General features: G+C 52.2%; 1 protein-coding gene across 7 annotated transcripts in view; it reads right to left on the bottom strand.

Moving 5' to 3' along the window:
- The window catches only part of SLC2A9 (solute carrier family 2 member 9), a 231,717-nt gene that overhangs the window by 76,790 nt on the left and 136,960 nt on the right, over positions 1-17,967 (bottom strand). For all 7 annotated transcript variants that reach the window (XM_070506228.1, XM_044767825.2, XM_070506230.1 and 4 more), the window contains one exon: positions 12,561-12,748. In XM_070506228.1, the coding sequence (XP_070362329.1) occupies positions 12,561-12,748 (188 nt within the window). The remainder of the gene's footprint in view (positions 1-12,560; positions 12,749-17,967) is intronic.

The following is a 17,967-nucleotide window of genomic DNA, read 5'->3' as shown; positions in this document are numbered from 1 at the left end:
GAAAAGGCATCCATTTCCTAAATTAAATTCAGGTACAAGGTGGTCTCTGAGAGTCGCTGCTAAATCCGGGGTCGCAAGGTGGAGCTGTGTGGCGTGGCCCATTACTTGTTTTCTCCCTTCTCCCACATTTTCCCGTTCTTCATTACTAATAAAACTCCTACAGTACTGGGAGTGACGTGTGCTCTGCAAAATGTGGCAATGAAATACAAACAGAAGTGGTGGTGGGGCTTCCACAAAGTCTCCTTAAAACGAGCTCTTCATCAAGAAGGTGTGATCTCATTTTTCCACCCTTTCTGCTGTCTGCTGTCAGAATGGTGAATGTGATGGCTGGAGCTTCAGCAGCTCTCTTGGATCACTAGGTGACCACAAGACAGCACTGCTGCTGACACCCATGGTAACTCTGTGAGAATTAGAAAAGGTCCCTGCTCCACAAGACACTTTGTCATCCACTGGAAAACTGCCATAATAAATCTACAATGGATACAATGTGCATGATGCTCTTGAGAGTTGTGCAATGCACAACCTGCATGATATACAGAGAGCACCTGCTGTAGGATGGAAGCCACCTGCTCAGAAGCTGGAGCAGGCAGTTAGAAGAAGCCTGTATTCTTACTCACTAGAGTGATTCTTTAATTTATTATCCAAACCTGGGCACTTTCAAGAGTGTTAATAATTATTCCAAGACAAGAGGACTAAACAGGGACTGCCCTGGACCAAGCAGGAAGTGTGGCCCTGGGGCTGCTCTGCCAGCCTCCCAGTTCCCCTCACGGGAGAGAGAAAACTATTTTCATTTAGGTCACTGTTGAAATCCCTGCCACATGAGGCCAAACCTGACCCTAACAGCCACTCGCAGGGCATCACCATCACGGCTGTGGAGTCCGGAGCCCCGGCTCCATCCAGGTCTGGCTGCAGGGCCTCCGTTCACCCCGCCTGCTGGGATTCCTTGTCCTCTGGTGTCGGGACCTGGGTAAGAACTGCCACTGCTCATTATTTACTTAAAGTCTTGGATCAATAGGCTGGACACAAATCACTTGTTTTCTTGCAATCCCAGCCATTTCCTCAGAAAGCAAGAGCTTGCTGAATGATAGGAAAGCATGCTGTTCTTATATATGCAGTCTGACGGGAGACCCACTGCCTCGAAGGGCCTCGGAAGCATCATAAACGGGTCATTATTACGCGGAAACGTCCGAGCTCGCGGCTCGTGCCCCGTCGGGCTGACTGTGGCTGGGAGCCCTCTTCCCACGTGGCTCTTACTGCCTTTCAGGAGAAAGCTCTCGTGTCTACAAATTTGTCTTGTCACCAGCATTTGTCAGCAAAGTTTGTCCTGCACTGGAGGAGAAGATCTAATCTACGACCTCCTTGGATCTACAGATGATTTATTTTGTAGGGAGGCGAGTAATTCTTTGTAAAGTGATGGGCGTCCTACAGACTCCAGCGCAACGGCTGCTGGGACGGCTCCGAGCCCGCGCGCACCGACGCGGCTGTTGGCAAACACGGGTTTTACCGTCCACACACAGCAAAGGCCCTCCTGTCCTGCGTCTGCCTCTCACCTGAGTGAGCTGAGAAAATAGAATCTTAGACTCCATCTTTGCTGTCGCATCCAGAGAGTAAAGCAGTGGCTTCTGATAAATTCATTGATTCCTACAGCTCTCAGGGCTGTGACAGAAGCTAAAATTATTCCAAAAAGCCTCAGTCTGAACTCAATTTGTTTATATATGTATATATAATAATATATATTATATATATAATATATATATTATTTTTTGCTTATGTATTATTTAATATAATATATAATTATTTAATATAATATATATTATATATAATATGTTTATTATATATAATATATAAATATATATAATTATTTAATATAATATATATATTTTGCTTATATATATTGTTTATATATACATATATATATATTTTTTTTTTTTGCTTGAGGAAGATTTGCCCTGAGCTAACATCTGTGCCAATCTTCCTCTATTTTGTATGTGGGATGCCACCACAGCATGGCTGATGAGTGGAGGAGGTCCACAGCTGGGATCAGAAGCCCCGGACCTGGGCCGCCCAAGTGGAGCGCACTTAACCACTAGGCCATCGGGCCAGCCCCATAATCTGCCCCCTTTTGAAGGTAATTGTGGTCCCCAGCACATCTTCAGGGATGGATCAGAGGAGCTTAAACGCCTTTCTTAATCTTCACCCCAATTCATTGATTCCAATAGCCCAGGGTCTCTGCGGGCCCTTTCCATGGCCCAGGCTGCCTGGCCGCCACCTGTGCACATGTGACCCTGACGTCTGTGTTATGCCCAGCCTCGGTGCGGAGCCCCACGCCCTGACCTGCTCATGTTCCAGAGGCTTCACAGCCTCTGCTCCTCCCCTGGAAGCTGCACTCCGGCTTCAAACGTGGTGCTCCCTCCCGGTTCCTCGCACCCCCTCCACCCCATCTTCCTCCCTGCTTCCAATTCTCTCCATAGCAATGCTGCCTTGGGCGCACCTGAAGGGTTTAAAGGTTAGTGAAGAGTCATCGAGCCTAAAATTACACGCTCCTCAGGGACAGTTATGAAAGCAGCTCTGCAGTCATCTCACACTTAAAAGCATTTACCCAGCCGTGGGCAGAAATTGGCCCTTCAGACCCTCTCCCCGAGTCCAGAGCTTGCAGGGAGGACCTGCTGGGCTGGCCCTGTCCCCAGGGGGAAGGCCTGTCCATCACACAAACTGCCAGTCTCATTCTCTTGCCTCTGTGAAGCCATTTCCGACTCCCGGCATCATCGTATAGAGCAGGAAGGCAACCGCCTCGGCCTCTGCTCCTGCTGAGGTTTATTAGATGCGGCAGTTTGAGGGCGGCAGACAGGCGAAGCACCAGGAAATCTGGAGTGTGTCCCGCGGGGCCCCGGCCACGGAGCGCACTCTGCGTTGACCTTGTCCGAGACACAACGGGGCTCTCGACCGTCTCCTCCCCCGGAGGCGGAGGATGGAGAGGAAGGAGCAGCAGTTCTGGAGGGCTGCCCACCCGACCCCACCCCACCCCCAGCACTGCCTCTTGTGAGCTGGGGGCCCTGTGACTTCTCGGCTTTGAGCATCCATTCTCTGAAAGAAAGCGAGACTACTCGGTCTCTCAGGGTTGTTGTAAAAATTTTTCAAATGATGAGGTAAAACATCCTTTATACAGTTGGTGCATAATGAACGGTGAGTGTCATTCTAGAAGATTTCCCTCTCTCTGCGGAGACGCGGATGCTCCTCGGTAAAGAACACGGACAGTCGCGCACAAGCCGGGGAGGAAGCGCGTCTGCATTAGCTTCTCAGCTGCCGGCTCCTCCTTCTAGGGGGGCCTTGAGGGACCTGCAGCGGGCAGCTGGGAGGGGGGCAAGGGAGAGGGTTTGGGCCTTCTCCACTCCCCACTTCTAACGCCCTGAAGCCCTCGTTCTCAGCTCACCACACAGCGCTTTGGAGACAAAGCATAAAGTGCATAACCGTTTTCCACCCTCAGCAGCTTGTGAAGGTGCCACTGCTGGAGGGTCAGCGAGACCACATGTAGCCGGTAATGCCCCAGCGGTGGGGACCTGGCTGTCGGCCTCCTGGGCCTGGCTCTTCCTGCTGCCGCACAGGCTGGGCTGCGGCTGTGAGCCCAGCACACCGACCTGAGATTCCTCTTCTCTCCGTCGCTCCACCTCGCCTCCCATACATGCCCATGGCCTTGACTGCACGGCCTTCGACTGAGAAATGCCTTCCAAGCTCTCTCTGGCTGAGCTTCAGGAGCAGCACAACACTTGATCTCCCTTTGCCCAGAACCAGGTGACAGGGACAGAGAGTATGACTTGGCACCCACTTGCAGGATGTGGTCAGCAGCACAGTGGTTCCCCCAAAGACGTCCACGGCCTCACCCCAGGAACGCAGGAAAGCGTTACATTACATGGCAGCAGGGACTCTGGAGATGTGGGCAAGTCAAGGGTCTTGAGATGGGCAGGTATCCTGGGTTACCCAGGTGAGCTAGAAATGTAATCACAGGGGTCCTTATAGGAGGCAGGTAGGAGGGTCAGGGGTCAGAGGTCAGAGAGAGAAGATGCAAGGATGGAAGTGGAGGTCAGAGGGAGAGGGGGAGTTGTAAACACAGAGGTGGTGCCCACAAACGGATGGTGGGGCACAGGCCCTATTCTGAAGTATAGAAGACAGGAGAGCTTGTCATTTATTAAGCACTGTGTCCCAGGAAATGTGCCCACGCTTCCTCCACTGTCAGGCGGGGACCTGCTTTCCCTTCACTTCCTGTTGCCATTTGGGGAACACGCCTCTCTCTCAGCCCAAGGGACAAGGGACCACATAAGGGATAAGGGACAAGGCCTTCGGAAGGAGGAGCTTTGTGTGCTCACTGGTGCCCCTGCTGGGCTCTCTGTGCACCTGCCTCCTGCAGGAAGCTCGTGTCCCCTCTGCTCTCTCCATGCAGGGAGGGACCTGCCCGGGGCGGGTGGGCCTCGGGTCCCTTCCTTTTGTTGCCGCTGGGTCTGGGTCAGTGCCTCAAATCTGGGAGTGCAGAATTAACCACAATTTCTGAAGTCACATCCTCTAATCCAGGCCCACTCAGCATACAGCTGACATTTTTCTCTCCGTCTATCTGATTCCTGTGTCCATCTCTAACCTGCTCTGAATTTCAGAGGAGAGGAAAGGGAGCTCACATATCGTACCTCCCCAGACCCATCACCTACATGACCTAATTTCATCCTCACCACAGCCCAGTGAGGTCGATATCGTTGACCCCATTTAACAGACGAGGAAACGGAGGCTGGGCCAGGTGAGGGCTGGGATGTCAGCTCAGGTCACTCCAGTCCTTTCTGCTGCCTCTGGGGGAGAGGGCATCTGATTTCCCTCCTAAGATGGAATGAGGTGGGTGTTAAATCGGGTGGAGTCACTCTGGGAGGTGGAGGGAGCAGAGAGCATCAGGGGAAAGGAAAATGATAGACCCCTGAAGAAGAGCAAGACCTTCTCCCCTGAGGGAGGGGCCCCGCGCTTCTGACAGCGCCTCAAAGCCTGCACCCTGGTCCTCGGCGGAGCGGCCTCATCCACCACCCCAAGCACACGGCACCCCTCATTCTCATCAGGCCTTGCTTCGACCCGACAACGGAGGTGCAGGGTGAGCTGACTCTCCCTGCCTTGCTCAGCAGGACCAGCGGAGGCCTCGATTCAGCAGCATGCCCCCCCCCAAACCAGGACCCACAAACCACTCGGGGGCCCTCTCCAGGGCTAGCTGGGCTTGTGACTCAGCCCCTAACGTGGCTGATTTCCCAGTCAGGCAACTTCAAATCTAAAGTCCCCTCTTTGTGAGCTGCTATCGTTTGGAAAGGTGGGAGACTGTGAGAGGACAGAACAGGTGGTCGCCCGGCTGTCGCCACCAGTGGCGAAGATCTTGACTCGGGCCTCAGCCTCCCGGCCTCGCCTCACATCCTGAAAGTGAGCATGAAGAGCTGGATGGCGGATCCAGGGTGCCCGACTCTTGGTGCTCTGTGAAGGGCTCCCTTCTCTGCCCCTTGCTCTTTGATGTCATGAAAATCCAGAAAGATAGAAAGTAAGCCCGCAAATGTTGAGTGAGAAAATCCCAGCTTTTAACAACTTTTCTAGGCGTGCTGGATTCCTCGGTCTTTCTCCTCCTCTCATAGGTAAGAACACAGCCACACCCTGCGCAGCCCTTCCCCTCTGTACCCCACTCCTTGCCTCCTTTGAGTCATGTCCCCATTTTACATCTTAGTGATTGAGGTCAGAGAGTTACGTGCCAGAGGGTTACATGGGTGGGAGGTTGGAGGACGTGGGCTGGACCCCAGGCTGCCTTGTGGTCCCAGGGCAGCCCTCTTTCTACAAGACGATAGCTAAGATTATCCAGCACCACCTATGTGGCTGGCGCTGTGCTGAGAGCTTTAGACGCATCCTTTCATCCATCCTCACCACCATCATATGAGGCGGGTACCACCTCACTGCTGGGGAAACTGAGGCACGGAGCCGTTATGGCAACTTGCCCCATAACTCGCAAGTTCAATGCTGGGAGTTGAACACACACAGCTGACTCCAGGACTTGTGCTCCGGACCACGACTCTAGGGTGGCCACACGGACGGTCTCCATTCAGCATTCTCTCCATCCGCGAGGACACAGCAGGTTCCTTCAGTGAGATGTCTTGGTTATTAGGGAAACAGAACATTTTTAGTTCTTCATTTGAGTTAGGAAGTGATTTGGGGAGGAACTTCAAAACAAAAGCTATCTATAATGCTTCCGAACTTGCGATTAGAAGTTTTGTGCAAAACACGATTTGGGCTGCAGAATTCCTAACAATGGTTTGACAGATGAGATGGACCTTCATGCGGTTCCAGGCCAGCAAAGGGGGAAGGTGTCATGTTCCGCCACAAGCCTGTCTAAGGTTTTCTTGTCTCCCCCCAACCCTTCCATTCAATTGTCTATGGAGCGCTCTGCTAGGCGCTGGGGTTCAGTGGGAACAACACGCACGTCCTCATCCTCATAGCCCGGGTCTAGCAGGGAAGGGAGGCGTCACGCGACAACTAGTAAAGGACTCGAGGGACACACCAGCAACCCAGGGACGCTGTGATGCTGGTGCACCCAGCACGTGGACAAAAACTGGCAGCAGACAAACGCATCTGAGCATCCATAACAGACGTCCCCAGGCCTACACGGCTCACTCACAGCCTGCGCCCTGCTCCACTCTTGTTTGATAGCTATTTCTAACAAGCTTGGGTGTCTTGTTTCCCAACCAAGACTGCATGTCTGAGCAGCCGAGTTTGAAAATGTGTGGCATCGAGGGAGAAGAAAACAATGCTGATCATGGCAAGCGGGGAGGGAGATGGAGCACAAGCCCGGAAGTTACCATCTGTGAACTAGTCCATGCACATAGCTTCACATAGTCCAGCTGTGCAAACTGAGTATTAGTATCATCCCCATTTTTCATAACAGGAGACTGAGGCCCAGAGAAGTCAGCATGATTGGCTTCCTCTGTTCAGACGGAAAGAATCCAGGGGAAGGAAGGGCAGTCTGAAGTCAATAAGTACCACCATAATTCCAGAAGATTCAGGAAGGTTCAAGAAAACTGTGCTTCCCTGTACAGGCTTTGACAATTGGTACTGATCCAATTATCAACCCCAGGACTGGTAGAAACAGCGCTTCCCTACCCGCTTGTTCTTCTCACTTCCTACTCCTTCCTTCCTCAAACGTCCAGGGGCCTGCCATGTGTCCTGCACGGCTCTGGGAGCTGCAGACACAGGGCCATGAGACGGGGCCCGCATTCCTGAGGATGGTCAGTGAGGGGAGCAGCATCCGGGGTGTGGGAGCCGCTGTGGCCCAGGGAAGGGACGGACTCTGCGACGAGCAGGCTCCTGCTCGCGGGCGAGAGATTGAACGTTTGCGTGAAAGCCCTGTTTTCATGCAGAGGACAAAGTGCTCAAGAGGAAGGCAGCTGGGTCGATCAGTCATTTTAAGTGACAGGTCTAATTTTAGAGAAGGGAATTTGAAAGCTATTGTCAGAAGAGGAAAAAAACAATCCAACACTGAAAATGAATTTAGAAACAACCAAATATTGTTAAATCCAACTTAAGTTGATTTCTAAAGTATGTGAAAACCACCCATTGACGCTTCAGCCAAAATGCACGGAGCAATATGTGATGTGTGTTTAATACAGTGATTCTCAACCCAGGGCAAGCTGGCATGCCTAGAGATGCTTTTTGCTGTCACAACTGGCGGGGTGGGCTATGTCATCTAGTGGGGGGAGGCCAGGGATGCTGCAAAACATCCTACAGTGCACAGGACGGCCCCCAGGACAGAGAAGTTTCCAGCCCCAAATGAGCATGATGCTGAGCCTGAAAAACACTGGTTTGGGACAAGGCACCTGAGTCTTAGAGATGGGCTGGCCAAGCCCGGCAGGGAACCTGGTGCCAGGGGGTGTGGATCTGACAGCACAGGCACCGCTTGCTCTGACCTTGAGGAAGTCCTTGGCCCTCAGAAGCCTCAGTTTCTTCATCTAGAAAATGGGGAGAGCACCACCTACCCTGTAGGACATTTGGGGCCAGAAGAAGGTGGTGCATGGCGAGATGCCTAGCAAATTTACAACTGTCTCAAACTATAGGCCATGTACCCCAAAATAATTTCTGGTAAAACCGAGGCCACAAAGCAAGTTTTAAAGCTTTTCACCTGTGTCAGACAGCTCTCTTGCGTGGTCTCATGAATTATTTGGATTAAAAGGCGGTGGTGCAGAGGCAGAGCCTGGACTGAACCACAGGACAGCTGCACTGTGATGCTGGCATTTGCCACAACCAGTGTTTGTCCCTTCCTATGTAAAACAGAAAACATAAGACGTGTCCCATTGGCTCCCTAGGGATAGCCAGGGGATACAGCCCAGTGACACACATGGGGATGCTCTGAGGGGGTGTTGGGGAACCTCCCAGCTTGGGGCTTAAGCATCCAGACCTCCTGGCCAAATGGCTGGGGCTCAAACCCCTTTTCCACCATTCCTAGCTGTGTGACCTTGGGCAAGTCTCTCAAGGTCTCTGTGCCTAGCCATGGTGCCTGATTCATAGGGCTGCCATGGGGACAGATCCTGGCTCAAGCTAAGACCTAAATAAGTGTGTGCTTGATTATTATTATTATAGCCGAGGAGACGGAGGCTGGCTGAGGAAAAGCGACTGGCCCAGGTTTCTCACTGAACATCTGCGGTCATGGCGAGACAGGAAGCCAGGCCTCCGGATCTTGTTCCAGAGCCTTTTGCTCTGTGTCAGGTTAAGCACGCCAAGCTGGAAGTACTACTCCTTTAAGTACTCCTGACTTAAAGATTAAAAATAATCCTCAACAAACTAAGAATAGAAAGAAATTACCTCAACATAATAAAGGCCACACATGATAAGCCCACAGCTAACATCATACTCAACAGGGAAAAACTAAAAGCTTTTCCTCTAAGATCAGGAACAGGGGAAAGCTATTCCGTGTTCACGAACTGGAAGACTTCATATGGTTAGAAGGTCCGTACTATCCACAGCAATCTACGGATTCAAGGCCATCCAGATCAAAGTCCCAATGGCCTATTTTACAGACATGGAAAACAAATCCTACAATTCATATGGAACCACAAAAGACAATGCATGGCCAAAATAATCTTGAGAAAGAACAAAACTGGAGGCATCACACTTCCTGATTTCAAAATATATCACAAAACTCCAGTAATTAAAACAGCATGGTACTCACATAAAGACAGACATCTAGACCAATGGAACAGAACAGAGAGCCCAGAAATAAACCCAGGCATGTATGGTCAACAGATCTTCAACAAGGGGGCCAAGAATACTCAGTGGGAAAGGGACTGTCTCTTTGACAAATGGCTGGGAAAACTGGATATCCACATACAAAACAATGAAACTGGACTCTTTTCTTCACTCAAAATGGATTAAAGACTTAAGCATAAGACCCGGAACTATAGGGCCTGGCCCAGTGGTACAGTGGGTTAAGCCTGCACATTCCCTTTCAGTGGCCCAGGGTTCGCCGGTTCGGATCCCGGGTGCGGACATGGCACCGCTTGGCAGGCCATGCTGTGGTAGGCGTCCCACATATAAAGTAGAGGAAGATGGGCACGGATGTTAGCTCAGGGCCAGTCTTCCTTAGCGAAAAGAGGAGGATTGGCAGTGGATGTTAGCTCAGGGTAATCTTCCTCAAAAAAATAAAAGACCTGGAACTATAAAACTCCTAGAAGAAAATATAGGGGGAGAGCTTCATGACGCTGGTCTTGGCAATGATTTTTTGGATATAGCACTAAAAGCAAAAATACACAAGTGGGACTACATCAAACTACAAAGCTTCTGCACAGCGAAGGAAATAACCAACAGAGCGCAGAGGCAACCTACAGAACGGAGAAAACATTTAGCAAACCACGTATCTGATAAGGGGTTAACATACAAGGAACTCCTTCATCTCAATAGCAAACAACAACAAAACAAAATCTCCACATAACCCCACTAAAAAATGGGCAAAGGACCTGAATAGACATTTCTCCAGAGGAGACATACAAACAATCAACAGGTAAGTGAAAAGCTGCTCAGAATCACTCATCATCAGAGAAATGCAAATCAAAACCACCACACGATATCACCTCGCACCTGTTAGGATGGCTGTTATTAAAAAAATTTTAAAAAGGTAAGTGTTGGTGAGGACGTGGAGAAATGGGAACCCTTGCACACTGTTGGTGGGAATGCAAACTGGTGCAGCCACTAGGCAAAACAGTGTGGAGGGTCCTCAAGAAACGAAAAATAGAAATACCATATGACCCAGCAACTCCACTTCTGGGTATTTATCCAAAAGAGTTGAAAGCAGGATGTTGAACAGATATCCGCACTCCCACGTTCACTGCAGCACTATTCACAACAGCCAAGACGTGGAAGGAACCTAAGCGTTCGTCGACGGATGAATGGATAAAGAAAATGTGATACATACATACCACGGAATATTATTCAGCCTTAAAAAGACAGAAATCCTGCAAGACGTGACAAACATGGATGAACCTGCAGGACAGTGTGCTAAGCAAAGTGAGCCAGTCACAGAAGGACGAACACTGCATGACTCCACTTAGGTGAGGAATCTAAAATGGTCCAACTCAGAGAAGCAGAGAGGAGAATGGTGGCTGCCGGGGGCTGAGAGAGGAGAAGGAATTGCTGCTAATCAACAGGCGTAAAGTTTCAGTTCTGTAAGACGAACGGCTCCTGAGCTCTGCTGTGCAGCGTCGTACCTATAGTCAACACTACTGCATCGTGCACTTAAACCTTTGTTAAAAGGGTGGCTCTCACATTAGATGTTCTCACAACAATAAAGCAAAGAGAGCGATAAAAAGCACTTGACACGAGGAGGCAGAACACTGAAGCTGCAGTCTCACCGTGGCCGGCTCTGGGGGCAGACGAGATGCTTTTTTTCCATCATAACACTTATGCATCCGGGCTTACGGACACGCCCTGGTGGAAGTTATAAAGTTATACAGGGTATGCAGATGGGAAAATTATGTCTCAGCGGAGGAGCACATTCTGTTTAGAAATGTCATGGTTCTCAATCTAAATGCCTCACTAAATACAGATTCCATATGTGGCTTCTACGACTCCAAGTGTGGGCTTGGAGAAGCGCATACTTCTCTCTCTGCTCTCTCAGAACAGGGAGGGTGGCTTCCAGATGGTCCAGCACGACCTGGCTCCTGTAAAGGGGAGGAAACAGCAGGACTTGCCTGAGGCCACGATGTTGACCCAGGGGCCTCCTCACTCTTTTTTTGTTTTGTTTTTGAGGAAGATTAGCCCTGAGCTAACTGCTGCCAATCCTCCTCTTTTTGCTGAGGAAGACTGGCCCTGAGCTCACATCCGTGCCCATCTTCCTCTACTTTATACGTGGGACGCCTACCACAGCATGGCTTTTGTCAAGTGGTGCCACGTTGGCACCTGGGATCCAAACCGGTGAACCCCGGGCCGCCGAGAAGCAGAATGTGCCAACTTAACCGCTGCACCACCGGGCTGGCCCTGCCTCCTGACTCTTTGGCCTTCAAACAGACCAAGGGACAGGCAAAAACAAGGAGCAAGATGAGCTCATTCCATCCCAAGGTCTCTGGAAACAGGACCAAAAGTTGTTGGAACGAGGCAGAACACCTGGTGTACCCTTCCACGCTGTCATCCTTCTCTGTCAGATGGAAATGCTCTCTTTGACATCACCTCCCCCACACCCCCAGACCGCCCACTGAAGGTTCATGCTCGTTCAGCGTAAATAGACACAGGGGTTCAGTGTGTCTGGGACTCTTCAGAGGTCCCCTCTCCCTCCCTCTGGGCCCAGCTACACTTCTCCTGAGCTACGTAAGTGACCTCAGAAGGCGTTTGGATGCTTCAGTGTGAAAATGTCCTCTACGCACCCCTGCCAAGTGGCTGGCCAGCAGCTTGCACACCTTCATGAATGGGGAACTTACCACCCCTGGAGGCAACCCACTGTTTTCCAGAACCAACAATAACGATGATGATAACGATCCCAGGCCCGCCTCCCTGTTCCTCCAATCTCTGGATTCTCCCTTCTGGAGCCCTCGAGAGAGAACAGGAGCTGCACCCGTCTAGGGTTTGGGGGACCTCATGGGCGACCTACCCCGACTTCCCTGCCCACATCAGCTCAGGCCCCGAGAAACTTTTTCTTTAAAGCTTTAAGAATTTCTCAGGCCAAAAGTCATGCGCTGAAGCCAGCCCAGCCAAGAGTACTTTTATTTAAATCATCTCACTTACAACTTCCTAATAGCCATTTTATGAAGAAATGTGACAGTTAAGTATTTCTGGGGGTAGGTAATTCTAACGACAGGCAGCATGGATTAAGGGATGTGCTGGCAGCTGCACTGAACACTGGCCTGGATTGTTCCTTTCGGTGTCATCCCACTGCACAGACGAGGAGATGAGGGCCAGAGTGTGTGGGTGCCCAGTGGCACAGAGCCGGTGGGGGTGGCGGAGCTGGGATAGGGACCTGGGCATCCAGGTGCTGAACCCACCCCCCCAACCCCCCGTCAGGTTCCTCCCCTGCGAGGGGCGCTCACCGCATTGAGACCGCAGAGCTGGTAGCAGGCCATGGTAATGACCACGGTGCCGACCTGCCAGCGGACGAAGGGACTCGTGAGCAGCTCCAGCACGGACACCAGGCGGACATTCCTCTGCACGCGCCTCTCCGCCAGGACCTCCTCCAGCTCTCGGGAGACGTCCTCCTTGCCCAGGAATGTCCGGAAGGCTGCCAACGGAGACAAGCGTGGACTTTCAGCAGGGATCAGGATGTGTCTGAGGCTGGGCCCCGCAGGGACGGTCCCTCCACCCAGACACACACCTTGTCAGGGATGGAGCTGGCAGGGGCCTTTGAGACCAGGGACGCTTGTTTAAAAATAGGAAAACAGGGGCCCAGAGAGATGCAATGACTTGCCCAAGGTCACCTAGTTGGCTAGGAGAAGAGTGAGGAGAGAGCCATGGTCTCCAGCTTGCCCCACAGTAAGCAGAGCATGCCTAGGGTTCAAATCCCACCTCTACCACCGGGCGGATGAACAGGCCCCCCCCACCCCCATATTCGTCTTCTGGAATCATTCCTGCCTCATGCGGCTGCTGTAGTCACTGGATCATATAATACACACTAAACCCTGGCTCCGAGCTTTGCACACAGGAGGTGCTCTTTCGATGAGTACTTCGTGAGCACCTCCTGTTTGCCTGGCCCTGTGCGCTCATCCTCGTTGGAGGTGTCCACTCAGCGGTCAGATCGCCACTCGGCCAGGATGCCCGGGAGCCAACTCTGTCATCGGAAGGAGCATTGAACTGAATGAGCCCCAGGGCCCTTTCCACGTGCCTCTCTGAAATACAGAAACCTCGCAGGAAATATTCCCAGAGCTCATCTTCCCAGGGCTCAAACTCACCCTGTGACTTACGCCTTTTCCGGGCCGAACACTGCAAATGTCCTGCCTCAGTGCACCTGCGCCTTTTTACCAAGCCCTTAACTGTGTAAACCTCCGCGGACACAGGCGCGAAGGCCCGCGGACTGATTCGACCCCCGAGATCATAATCGTCAGACGGCGGGAGACCCTTTAGAGTGTGGATTAAGTTATGCAGCGCTCTGCTATTCACCCTCCAACAGAGAAACGTGGCTGCTGTGACGGGACCTGCGGACAGTCCATTCCCGACACAGTGGGCGTCATCCCTAAAAACACCGCACCACAGGACGTGTGAAATTGCTCTTTTTAAGTAGCAAAAAAAAAAAAAAAGAAAAGAAAAGAAAAAAGAAAAAGCCATTAAACTTGCTCCAGATTCTCCAAGAAGCAAGGCCACGAAGGCTCTGGGTGTTATTTCCTGTGGTATACTGAAAACTGCTTCAAATGTCTCTTTTGTAAGCTATGATTTAATACTTTTCCTAGCATTTGTTAAGGATAAATGGGAGAAGTAGCTGAACGAGTAACATTTCCACATCATGCACTAAATCAAAGCATTTCTAATACTTTCTCAAAATTCAAAATGCAACATTCATGTGACAAAGTAATCCTAGAGTTTTAGGGCAGGAAAACATTTCTCTCTCCTCCCTGACATACATGCCTTCCATATGAAATAAGGAGAACTTTATAACCTGCTTTTTTTAGTACCCTTTTTACCTTGGCTGCCAGGAAGCTCTCAGCCAAATTAAATGCTCAGCTCTCAACAGAGTTTCCTAGAACAAAAATCTCTCTTCCTTCTCTTAAAAGTTGTGATCTCTTTCTTTTTTAAAAGCATCAATTTAATTTCCTGTTATATGTGTTCATAAAAATAGTTTGTCTCTACTTGCCCCACCCCCCTTCTTATAAGGGTCCTGTGACTGGATGAGGACGCGTACCTTGCGTGACTAGCATGGCAGACACAGAGATGCCCCACTCAGGTCCCCTTCAGGAAAGGACTCACTGCTTGGCTATGAGCAGTGTAGACAGCTGGCAGCCTCCAGCTCTTAGTTTCGTGGGCATCCACCTCAACTTGGAAGGCCAGGTGATGCTGTTCTCATAGTGGCTCCCAGCCCACGAGTGCACACGGTGGTGGGACAGGGCCCAGGCATCTCCGCCCAGTGGGTGCTCCTGTGATGCACGGGCACTGGGCCTGCAGACACTTTGCCACATGGCGCTGAGGTCTGACGCTCCCCTGCCTGGTCCCACTTCTGCCCCCTTCCTCCTCGGGTGTTACTCCCCAGCAGAATTGCTGTCCCCGACCCTTCTCAGCACCTGCTTCCTGGAGAAGCCGACCTGCAACAGCTAATCCCTTGACAGGGTGAAACAATCGATCGCCTTAGCTCCGTTTTCAGTTTTTGAAGCGCCGGGCTGCTTCCGGGCACATTACCTTGCCCTGAGCGGTTGCAATAGCCCCAGCCGCTCTCCTGGGTCCCGTCTCCCCACGCCCTGCAGAGCACCTCCACACACCTGTTCTCCATGCTGTGGGCTCCACCACACGCCTTCATTTCATTTTTCACCATTTCATTTTTTATTTTAAGATTGGCACCTGAGCTAACAATTGTTGCCAATCTTTTTTTTTTTTCTGCTTTATCTCCCCAAATCTCTCCATTACATAGTTGTATATCTTAGTTGTAGGTCCTTCTAGTTGTGGCAGGTTCACTGTTTCATTTTTAAAGATTTTATTTTTTCCTTTTTCTCCCCAAAGCCCCCCAGTACATAGTTGTATATTCTTTGTTGTGGGTCCTTCTAGTTGTGGCATGTGGGACACTGCCTCAGCGTGGTTTAATGAGCACTGCCATGTCCGCGCCCAGGATTCGAACCAACGAAACACTGGGCCGCCTGCAGCAGAGTGCGCGAACTTAACCACTCGACCACGGGGCCAGCCCCATCACTGTTTCATTTTTAAAAGGCCGCCGGGCTCTCCGCCGTGCACAAGGTGAAGCCCAGCCTCTGCACCCGACCCATGCTCCCCTTCAGCTCCCCGTCCTGCCCCTTCCGTCTGTGCATGCCTCTCTCTTGGATGTGCAAACTGCTCGTCCCTCCTGCACACACTGTGCTTTCTCGGCTCTCTGCATTTGGCCATGCTGTTCCCTCTGCCGAGAACGTTCTTCCCACCTTCCCTCCCTAGCCAGCTCTCCTCCTCCCTCCCCGATGCTGGGCTTCCCTGGGTTCTCGGTCCCCTGAGTCCCCTCGCAGCACTTTCTCCCTGCACTGTCGTTGGCAGCCCCTCTGTCCACTCGCGGTGAGCACCTGAGGGCCACCTCCCGGGGCCAGAGAACAGGCGCCAGGTTAGTGCCTGCTGATCGGAGCCGAGCCCACCCAGCTGGCCAAGCCGCGCCCCGCCGTGCGGCAGGTACTGACAGCTCGGTGGACAGCTCCGTGTGGCGGGGCGCCCCGTGCCTCGGAGGATGGTCAGCAGCCTCCCCGGCCTTGGCCCCCCAGATGCCTGAAGCACCCCCTCAGCTGTGACAACCAGCAGCGTCTCCAGCATTATCTACGACAGCCAAGACCTGGAAGCAACACGAGTGTCCAGGACGGACAAGCGGATAAAGGAAACGTGTCTCTGTGCAAGGCAGTGTCACTCAGCCACCAACAGAAGGAAGTCCTGCCTCTTGAGACAACATGGCTGGACCCGGAGGGCGTTCAGCTGAGGGAAGGAAGTCAGACAGAGACCCATACTGTATGATCCTGCTCATATGTGGAACCTAAAAAAACCCAAACCCACCCCAAACCGAACTGGTAGATACAGAAAACAGATGAGTGGTCGCCGGAAGCAGGGGGTGGCGCTGGGCAAAGGGGCAAAGGGGGCCAAAACGTACAACGTCCAGCTATAAAACACATAAGTCCTGGGACATCATGTACAGGCTGGTGACGACAGTTAACAACACTGTAGCGTGTATCTGAAAGCTGCTAAGAGAGTGGCTCTCAAGAGTTCTCATCATGAGAAAAAAAACTGTAATTCTGTGTGGTGATGGATGTTAATTAGACTTATGGCGGTGAGGGGGTGTTTCAGGCTGACAGAAGTCAAGACAGAAAGTCACCTCACACACCCTCACCCTCAGGAGAAACAAGACACATGGGTGTGTTTGCTCCTTTCCTCTTTCTGGAATATTCTTTTGACTTTCTGCACCTGGCTACCCTACTTGTTCTTTGAGTCTAAGCTCAGACACACCTCTTCCAGGAAGCCTTCCCTGATTCTTTCTTGGCCAGAAGTCATAAGAGGAGCAGGCCAAGGAAGGCCTGGAGTGCCTGCGGACGTTGAAGGCCCTGCCACAGGTCTCGTCTCATCCCCAAGCCCCACTGTGATTCCGCCTTCCTGATCTCTAGTGCCATGTGCTCCTCTGGGGCCCCAGGTCCAGTCTCACTTCAGGCCTCAGCGTCGCCCCACTGGGCTCCCTGCCATAGTCTCCACCTCCCAGGTGACCATTCTCCTGCACTCAGGCCTTTGCTGTCCCGCCCCTGCCAGCAGGACCCGGCCCAAAATTCGGTCTGCCTCGCAGAGCCCTCTGCCCACCACCCCTGCTTCGCCCGAGCCTGCTCCTCCCCGCCTGTCCTGCTGCTGCCGCAGAGGACGCCCCCCAAGACGTGCCTCTATGCCTTGCACATGCTGTTCCTTCTGCCCACAATGCTCCGCCACTTCGTGTGGCCTGTGGAACATTCTTCCCTCAGGGCCCGCTCGGCAGCCACGCCTTCCGGAAGCCTCCCCAGGCCCGGTCATGGCTGAGCGCCCTCTCATTCCGGCACTTTCACTCCCGGCTGTGACGACCGTCCACACACCTGCCGAGACTCCTCCTAGGGACGCCCGCCGAGCAGGGGCTACTGAAGGGATGCAAGATGCAGAGGGAAGGCCATGGAGCCAGAGCAGCCTGGGCTTCACACCCACGCCTGCCTCTCCTGTGTGACCCCAGGCAGGTTACTGCATGTCTCTGAGCTGCACTTCCATGAAACGGAAATCAAAAACCTCCCTCTGGGGCTGTTTCGGGGAATAAAAACAAGGTATGTAAAGTGCTTGGTACATAAGCGGTGTTCAACAAACAAGGATTATTATTACTGCTGTTGTCTTATTTCTTCTCTGTAGAGCCTGACACCGAGGGTGTATGCAACTGACGCGTTCTGCATAAACAGTAAAAATGGAGACTCTGGGGTGACGGGGAAGGAGGAGCATGTTGCAAACACTGAAGTGGGGGCTGTGCCTGCGCGGACAGACACGGAGAGAGACGACTGAGTGTCAACAGAATTAAACCAGTGGAGGGACCAGTGTCCCAGTGGCCTCCCCGGCTGTTCTGAGTGCAGCAAGGTTGACAAGCGACAGGCTCCCTGTGGTCCTCAGCCACCCTTGCCCCCCAGCAGAACAGCAGTGACAAACCGATGCAGCTGGGGGCACCGGCACACGGGCTGCGAGGGGATGGGCACGTGCTCACGTGCCTCCCGCGGGGCCTGCACAGGCTGCATCCTGGGCCAGGGCCCCTCCCGGCTGCAGGCCCCCCAGATGTCCCCGATCCCA

Source organism: Equus asinus, chromosome 3 (assembly GCF_041296235.1).
Source record: "Equus asinus isolate D_3611 breed Donkey chromosome 3, EquAss-T2T_v2, whole genome shotgun sequence".
NCBI classification, from domain to species: domain Eukaryota; kingdom Metazoa; phylum Chordata; class Mammalia; order Perissodactyla; family Equidae; genus Equus; species Equus asinus.
The sequence above is the reverse complement of the archived record's forward strand: the minus strand, read 5'-3'. Positions and strand labels throughout refer to the sequence as shown.